This window comes from Macrobrachium nipponense, chromosome 19 (genome assembly GCF_015104395.2).
Source record: "Macrobrachium nipponense isolate FS-2020 chromosome 19, ASM1510439v2, whole genome shotgun sequence".
In the NCBI taxonomy this organism is placed as follows: Eukaryota; Metazoa; Arthropoda; class Malacostraca; order Decapoda; family Palaemonidae; genus Macrobrachium; species Macrobrachium nipponense.
In genome coordinates, this window is record NC_061088.1 from 11105165 (window position 1) to 11115294 (window position 10130).

The following is a 10130-nucleotide window of genomic DNA, read 5'->3' on the forward strand; positions in this document are numbered from 1 at the left end:
GGCCCGCCAGTCGCACCGGGGTCGGGCGGGCAGAGGAACAAGGGCAAGGGCGTTCCGGGGTACGGGCGGGCCTTCGCCCGCAGGCCCGTGTCCTCACGGGGACGGGGGGCTTCCGGGGCCCGCAAGGCGGTTCCCGGGGGTTAAGGACCGGGCCTCCGCCCGCCAGGTCGTCCCGGGGGACGGGGGGTGCGGGCCTCCAGACCCGCCAGGCGGTCCCGGGGGACGGGCGGGCCTCCTGCCCGCCAGGTGTACCTCAGGGGACCGGCGGGCCTTTCCCGCCGACAGGCGTCCCGGGAATGGCGGGCCTCCTCCCGCCAGGCGTCCAGGGGACGGCGGGCCTCCGCCTGCCAGGCGTCCCGGGGACCGGGCGGGCCTCCGAGGCAGCAGGCGTCCCGGGGATCCGGGGCGGGCCACGGGTCCGCCCGCAGGCAAACGTGGAGGCCCGCCACCCGGCAGAGGCCCTGGGGCCAGGCTTCCCGGGGACGGGCGGGGCAGAGGCCCGCCGGCCTCCCCGACCAGGAGGCCTCCCGGGACGGGCGGGCAGAGGCCCGCCAGGGCCTCCAGAACCCGGGCGGCAGAGGCCCGGTAACCCCGGGAGGCTGGAGGGCGCGGGCAGAGGCCCACCAGGCGTCCCGGACGGGAAGGAGAGGCCCCTCCAGTCGCACGGGGTGGGCGGGGCAGAGGCCCGCCAGGCGTTCCGGGGACGGGCGGGCCTCCGCACCCGCCAGGGCGTCCCGGGGACGGGCAGGCCTCCGCCCGCCCAGGCGTCCCGGGGACGGCGGGCCTCGCCCGCCAGGGCATCCGGGGAACCAGGCGGGGGCCCTCCGCCCGCCAGGCGTCCCGGGGACCGGCGGGCCTCCGCCCGCCAGGCCGTCCGAGGGCCGCCTTCGCCCCGCCAGGCGTCCCGGGGACGGCAGGGCCTAACCGCACCGCCAGGCGTCCCGGGGAACCGGCGGGTCCTCCGCCCGCCAGGCGTCCCGGGGACGGCGGGCCTCGCCCGCCAGGCGTCCCGGGGCGAGGCGGGCCTCGCCCGCCAGGGCGTCCCGGTGCTAGGCGGGCCTCCGCAGCAGGCGTCCCGGGGAGGGCGGGCCTCCGCGGGGCCAGGCGTCCCGGGACGGGCGGGTCCGGGACCTCCAGCCCGTCCAGGCGTCCCCCGCTTTTTTACTCCCGGGGACCGGCGGGCCTCCGCCCGCCCAGGCGTCCCGGACGGCGGGCCTCCCAGCGCCAGGCGTCCCGACGGGCGGGCCTCCGCCCGCAGGAGTCCGGGGACGGGCGGGCCTCCGCCCGCCACCCGGCCGGGCCGGGGACGGGGGCCTCCGCCCGCCAGGCGTCCGGGGAGGGCCAGGCCTCGCCCGCCAGCGTCCCGGGGACACTTAATAACTTAAATAACTCTTTTTTTATATAATTGTGCAAACATTCAGTGTACAATAATTTCATCATATCTTATAACAGTAGTCACTCCTAAAGTCTATTGTTTAATTGCCATGTCGACTGTCGACGTGACTTCCTCTTCTTTCAGCGCAGCTAAAAAACCTGTTTTTTTTCAGCCTGATTGGAATGTTCTACATTTGCTTCGGTTCTTAATTATATATAATTTCCTTATCGACAGGACTGAATTATAGACTTTGCTACTTATGCAGGTTCTCAATCTCTCCGTCGCAACGTATCTGTTCTGTTACCCACAGATTACGTACCGGCCCTTTTTCCCCGGGTGTTCCACAGAGGCGAAGGAAGTGAACAAAGGAAGTGAGCTTGTGGAAGTTTATTTACGAGTTACAACGGAAACAAAATGACCCATCTGATGTACGACACTGTTCATCTATTACAGAGTATCGTGCCGAATACATTTCATGAATTTTACAGCTGATATTAAAATCTGTTTCTATAAATTATTAAACAACATGCAGAACACGCGACGACCAGTAAAGTTTCGCACAGGGAGAGAGAGAGAGAGAGAGAGGAGAGAGAGAGAGAGAGAGAGAGAGAGAGAGAGATAATGCATGATCTCAAAAACATCATAAGATAACAGTGAGATACAAAGTAGAAAAATAAGAGAGAGAGAGAGAGAGAGAGAGAGAGAGAGAGAGAGAGAGAGATAACGCATTATCTCAAAAACATTATAAGATAACAGTGACATACAAAGTAAAAAAAATAAGAGAGAGAGAGAACGCATGATCTCAAAAACTATCTAAAATAAAAATGAGATACAAAGTAAAAAAGAAGAGAGAGAGAGACGAGATTGAGAGAGAGAGATCGAGATTTGAGAGAGAGAGAGAGATGGAAAGATCAAAAAGATTCATAAGACAAGAATGAGATACAAAGTTGTAAAAAAAAAAAAAAAAAGTTCCGCTCCCACGCACAAATGATCGGAGTCTTTCGTCGGGTAAACTTCGGAACTTCCAGCTTCCTCCCTCGCCCTTGTCAAAACCCCTCGTTCCTCCTTGTGACAAATGGTCGACCTTCAGAGGGAACAACAGATCTCCCATCGATGGTTCGACCAACCACCGCACGAAGAAGAATCTCCAATCCATTAATTACAGTCTTTCATAACCCTTGATCAGCACCAAAGGGATGACGACGGAAACTTTGGATTCAATGAAATTCTCTTTTCTCAATCTCATAATTGTTATTGTAACGCCGGTCGAGGAAATAAAATAATTAATCAGTCGAACATGGGTCTACGTACTATAGTAGATTCACATCAACCGTGCATCTGATGTCTAGGCCAGTCCCTTACGACACTCCTGATTGGCAGTTAATAAGCCAGTTGATAAGCCAGTCACAGGGCTGGAAACTCTCAGTCTTCACAGAGTAACATAGGCAAGACGTATGTTCCACCTCTCTTGGAGGGAATACTTTGAAACTTATCCCTCAGGACAAGTGGAACATACATCCATGACATATGTGACCACTCTAGCAGAGAGACTGAGACTTTCCAGCCCTGTGATTGGCTTATCAACAGCCAATCGGGAGCGTCGTAAGGGACTGGCCTAGACATCAGATGCACGGTTGATGTGAATCTACTACAGTTTTCTCCCGTCTACCGTCCTTCAACACGAATCTCTATTTTACTGCACATGGTGTGCGCAAGTTTGCCATACAACATGCGCCACCTTCACCACACCTCACCAACATAACAGGTCTCTTTGACCTTCTGTTGCCAGAGACTTCATTCCACGGCACTCTTTTCCCACCCGCTTGTTCCCATCCTGCAATACGTGTTAGATGTCATGTACTACATCACAACGGTTGTCTTGTTATTGTCTCAAGATCAGAATCATGACGGCGGCTGAAGAGTTGTTCTTCTTGTAGTCTTTCCACTGCATAACTTTCCAGACCAAAAGGATTCCTCAGCCCTTCGCACATCCTGGAAGTTTGTTATCTTAATGAAGGGAATCAATTTACTGTCTCCAGTTCTCTTATACCAAATCTAATCTTAAAGAGAACGTAATAATGTTTTAATCTAGCACTACAGTTCCCTTCCTTCCTTTTTCCTGTTCACTTGAAATGGTTGCGATCGAAGCACAGCATCTATGTATCAACCTCTCATGAAAAGTCAAAATTCCACACAAAACGCAATATTCTTAAGAACAAAACATTGTTTTCGAGAGAATAATGAATCTCCCCTTGATGACTTGATCTCAAGAGAAAAGCACAATAGCTGTTCTATGGAAGAACGAATATATTCTCACCCATCTATCCCCAGGGGAATTTCAACCTCATTTGGGTAAGTACCTGGAGTTCTAAATAAATGACGCTTAGCTTTGGAATAAAAAGGAAATTTGTTTTCACGGAGACTTACTTATGGGTCTCTGGAGAATAAGCATTAAGTAGTGGTTACCCACTCTAACACACACTACAGCAGCGAGGCCAACAATCGCAAAATGAATGAAGAAAGTAAAATAACATAAAAACTCACATCATTATGTATCGATCTGGAATACGGTGTCAGCAATCAAGCGCCCCAGAACGAAGCCTCAAGAGGCAATGGGTCACAACGAAACTCGAGAAACGAGAAAACAACACAACGATTAAGGTTTTTTTTTTTTTTTTTTTTTTTCATCTGTCGCCTCAACTTTGCGTAAGAAAGAGCTGGAGACACAAGACTGGCAACTAAATTTAACCAAATGAAAAAGAAAGAAAAGGGAATAACATACTAACACCAAAAGTTGAGATAATTTGGAGGAACAAAGAAATGAAGATATGGTGAGAAGACATAAAAGTAAGTGAGGAGGATACTACGGCAGAGAGTGAGGAGGCGATGGAGTTGGATGAGAGAGAGAATGAGAGAGGAGACTGCGAGAGTAGAGGCGGAACGAGCGAGAGAGAGAGTGAGTAGAGGAGAGGCGCTGAGAGAGAGAGGTCGGCAGAGATCGCCCTCTGGGATTGGTTATTTGTATTAACTGGAAAAGAGATCAAGAAAAAATCCTGACCAACATTCAGGGTGAAACAAAAACTCAAGTTTTGGCAAGTAACTCTGCAAGCAAGAGAGAAGAGAGAGGGAGAGAGGGGATGGGAGAGGAAGAGAGAGAGAATGGGATGAGAGAGAGGTAATGATGAATGGTGAGGACTGGGGACTACATCGTAGGGGCAGTTCTGCTCTGAATCAAGGTTTGTGAGAGAAAAATATAAATGGATTAACACGGAAATATACAAAACAAAATGATCTACAAAATTTAATAAATTTCAGAACGGAATAGCAAAATAAGCAGCAGCAATTAAGTAATAAACAAAACGACCACCTAAATGAACGCAAAGGACAGTCAAAACAGAATAAAATGTAATTTCCCTTCTGGGAGAAAAGAATTCTCAGTTGCTTCAATGGCAGTGGTACTAAGTCCTCTAGGAAATCACTGTCAACATATTTCCATTAACAGAAGTCCGTAGCGAGGGAATGTATCCAATTCAAACAACCAACCCTACCCCTTCCTAGGCCAACAAAGAACCCCCCTACCCTTACCCTACTGTCCTGCACCAAGAAACAACTTCCCGATAAGGCTGCTGCAATGGGTATGTAGTCTTGAAAACGTTATAAATATTATCTATATATATATATATATATATATATATATATATATATATATATATATTAGCTATATATATAGGATATATATATAGGATAGATATATTAGATAGATAGATAGATATATATATATATAGATATATATATATATATATATATAGTTTATTATATATATATATATATATCTATATAATTAGACTAATATATATATCATATATATAACTATATATATATATATAATATACATATATAATATATATATATATATATATATTTATTATATATGTATATATAGTATATATATATATATATCATATATATATATATATATAGATATATATATATATATATATAATATATATATATATATATATATATATATATATATATATATACATATATATATATATAATATATATATATATATATATATACTATATATAGATATATATAGATACTATATTTTATTTTAAAAATATAGATATATATATATATATATACATATCATATAATATATATATATATATATATATAAATATATATCTATATATATAGATATATATATATATATATATATAGCTATTATTAATTATAATTAAGTAATACATGAACCGATCAAGCTGCCAAAGCCGGGATGCCAATAACCTCAGCACATAGACAATATTATGAATTATACGATTAATACAAATAAAAATAATAAGCTGGATTGAACTGCACCACAACAGATTCTGGAGTAAAAAAACAAAAATAGTAGTTTTACATTTTCTTTTCTGTCTTCGTGAGTATCATAGAAAACGTCAATATTACGATTTGAGGTGAAACACAAATATTTATACTAAAATTACTCTCGCTCCCATTCTTTAACGGTCTTTGTGATCCCCGTGCAGGAAATTTCCATAGTTTCAGCCGCTTCATGCACTTTCAAAGAAACCAAATCCCCTACTGGATGAACAATCCTGACACCCACTGTACCAATAAATTTTGGCTCCATCTACGGTACACTTTTTGGGTCTTCCTCCCCACACTTTTCCTTATGTTTATACTTCAGTTTACCAACCGATCGTATCGTCTCACAATCTCTGTGCATATCCACACTTCCCACCCTTTTAAATTTTCACATACCACAAACTATGGAAGCAGTGCATCTCAATACCTCCAATCTTTTAATCACATTCATTGTCCCAACTTCGTCTTCATAAAGAATGATGGTCAACACACCTTAACAATAAGACAACCTGGATGTAAAGAGCCAACAACATATTCGTTCCTTTGGAGTTACAGAGAAGGGGTACAATTGACTCTACCTCTGGATAGGTCATTCAGCCCCCAATCTCCTTAACTTACATACCCCAATAGCATTTAATTTTCTTATTATAGCTTTGTTGTTTAGCAATTACACTTCCAAACAAGAAGGAAGCTTTCATTTTATTGAATAGTGGTCAGTTACACGAATACTCAGTTTTTTCTTTAATTTCCATATTTTTATTTGAATTTCTGTTTTAGAAGTAAAACATGGCCTGACTATAAAAAAATAATGTTTGTAAAGGCGAGAAAACGAAAATAAAATAAATAAACACATGGCTAGTCAATATACATCTGTATAGCAAAAACCGAACGCAACCTAGCATAAATACGCTTGAGTTATAAACAAAGTGGACAACAGATTACACCACAACGCCTCTCAAAGAAAGATAACATAAGCAAACATTTTAAAGCCAATGAACAAAAGCCCTCGTTGGCACAAGGCCACCTTAACCAAACAAGTACGAGATGCGTCTCATCAGCCAGTGTCAACACTTGTTAGGTGGGCAAGACGGGGAACCCCCCACGTTGCAATCTTGAGAATGTGATCACGTCTTAAATCATAAGTGAGCGTGACAGGCAACGTTACCATGGCAACGACGCTCACCAATACGCAAATATACGTAGTAGGAAACCTGCCGATTGTTTTATTTATTTATTCTTATTTATCTTAGGGGTTAGGGGTTCTTAAAGAGTGGAAATAGAACCTTAGCATTTTTGCCTTGTTTGGATGTGATCTAGATATATAAATTAAGACTGATATCCTCTCTAGTTATGCATTTTATTGTTGCATTCGGGACAGACACAGCCTCGATGCATTATGTGAGTATTTAGTGAAAAAAATCATTTAATTTAAGGTTAAAAAGAAAAAGGTATCATTCTCCTATTCCGTCACAATGCAGAGCCGGAAACTACAAATTACATAGCTTCATTATTTCGTAATATTGCAAAGTGTTCTCATCAGCAGAACGTTATAGCCCCCGAAATATATTGCGTCCTTCACCATAACTATTTTACTCAGGACCATATTATCCTAATAATCATTCTTTGTTTTTAATGCTCGTGCAAAACCGATATATAAAATCCTTTATATTGTCGTAATAATGCAAAAATTACCAGTTAACATCTAAAAATACCCTAAATTGAAGTTTACCAAAATATTTCGTACGGTTAACATGGTTAAATTAGCGTTGGTAGGTTAAATACGATTAAAATTTGGTCACGCTAAGCTACCTTTTACCAGAAATCTTTGAGAATATACTGACTTGCTCTGCTGAATATCTCACCGACATCACTTTTTTCACGCTACAAGAAACTACTGACGGAAAATAAACGACCCAAGAAGCTCTTCAGTCAGACTAACTTGTACCGGGACTAAACGGCTCCTTCAATTTGGCAGCTGACTACGAATGAGCCGCATAAAAGCCCCATGGAGTCGCAAAGCTGCGAAACAATTCCCCAAATAAAGATTTTGGTCTCAAAGAGCGAAGTCAAGTGGAGTCCATCGCATGTTGAATGTTCGGTGCAACAAGGCGTGATCCGACCTCCACCCTGCTTGGACCACGTGCTAAAATCTACCGGCAAATTACGCATTGTTTCACCAACGAAAATGTTTTAAATACTTTATATTTTATCAAAAATCATTTTTCTGGCACTGTTTAACAAGCATATTAACTATTTTTTACATTTTCATTCTAATAAATAAATCATAAATATGCTATGCTAAAATTCCTGTATATCTTCAACTCAACACGAAACACCTTTTTTAGAGCCTTATAGGGTTTCCTACCCACCCACCCTCCCAACAACATCAATAACAACAACAACAACAACAACAAAAACAAAGTAATTTGTAGGATTACTCCGCGAGTAAGTGAAAACTGGAAAGGATGATTTCAAATATGAGGTCCATAATGCATTACATTGTTGCAGCCATATTATTTCGATCATCTAATAGAAGTACGAGAAAATTAGTTTGGATTCGTAGAACGTGGTCATCTGCAGATTACATATCAAATACGATTTCATTACAATCGACTCCCAGACCACCCCCCCCCCCCTCGCACCCCCTCCCATCTTGATCTCTGGCCTGACTCTTACCATAATAAACTTGCTCCCTAGAGTTCGAGTATATATATATATATATATATACATATATATATATATTATATATATATATGATATATATTACACATTATATATATATAATTAATAAATAATATATAATATTAATATATTACAAATATATATAGATATATATACAAATATATATATATCAATATATTATATAATAGATAAAATATTATATATAAATATATAAATATATCTATATATATAATATAGATATAGATATATATATTATATATTATTTATCCGAATATATATATATATAGATATATATATATATATAAGATATATTTATATAGAATATATATATATAGATATATAAAATATATAGATATATATATATATATATATAATATATGATATATATATATAAAAGATAAATATATATATATATATATATATAAAATATAATTATGATATATATTATAATAAAGATAGATATATATATAATATAGGAATATATAAGATATATATATATATATATATAGTATACATATATAGTATATATATAATATAATAATATAAAACTATATGAATAATAATTATAAATACATATATATATATATATATAAATAAACATATATAATATAATTAATATAGTATATAATAATATAAATCTAGATATATATATAAATATATATAGTATATTAAGATATATACTATATATATATATATATATATATACAAGATAGATAGATATATAATGATATATATATATATATATAAATTAATATATATATATATATATATATATATATATATATATATATATATATATATATATATATATAGAAATACATATACATGTTTATTTTCTCTTTATCTACACAGTACAAAAATATATGATATATATATATATATATATATATATATATATATATTATATATATATATATATATATATATATATATATATATATATATATACATATATATATATATATATATATATATATATATATATATATATATATGATGTATGTTCTAGTGTAACAACAGAATTCCATCTAATAAAAGGAGCCCATAAAAAACACCAAAATGTAGAGAGAAAAGTACTATATTTCAGAGACTGCTGTCTCTCTCTTCAGGTATATGAATGAGAAAAGTTTACAGAAAAGGTGGTATTTATACCAAGAGATTCGTCCACAAGTAAGTCAATTTAGGTCCACCACGTGAAATCTTCCTTTAATCATTCTTAAGCGTTGGTTGAATGAACACTGCGTCGACGATGTCCGATGTCCAATTCCTTTTGAGATGTTCATTACCTGCTTCTCTTTTATTAAGGCCGATTCCATCTTTTGACTCTTGTACCGGCAGTTGCTGCTATAAATTACAACGTGACATATTCCAGTTTATTCTATGGTTATGTTCATTTATATGGTTGAAAATAGCCGAGTTCTGTTGTCCATACCTAACTGACCGTTTGTGTTGTATAATCTCTGGGGAAGTGATTTACCTGTAAATCCGATGTAAGATTGGTCACAGTCCTGGCATGGGATCTCATATACCCCAGAGTCTTTGGGCGATGGTCTTTTGTTGGACGTTAATCAGGGATTTGGCTAAGGTATTTGGGTAGGTAAATGCAAAAGGGTTGGATTTCCCAAGGGTGTGAGTTACTCTCTTAATCGTCTCCAGGTGGGGAATTTTTATTTATTGTTGGATGTGTCTCTGGTCTTGT

General features: G+C 39.9%; 1 protein-coding gene across 1 annotated transcript in view; it reads left to right on the forward strand.

The window, feature by feature from the left end:
* The window catches only part of LOC135219294 (collagen alpha-1(III) chain-like), an 11098-nt gene extending 9713 nt beyond the window's left edge, over nt 1–1385 (forward strand). Inside the window, exon 2 of the mRNA XM_064255948.1 lies at nt 11–1385. Within this exon, the coding sequence (XP_064112018.1) occupies nt 11–1385 (1375 nt within the window). The remainder of the gene's footprint in view (nt 1–10) is intronic.
* Nucleotides 1386–10130: the final 8745 nt, after the last annotated feature.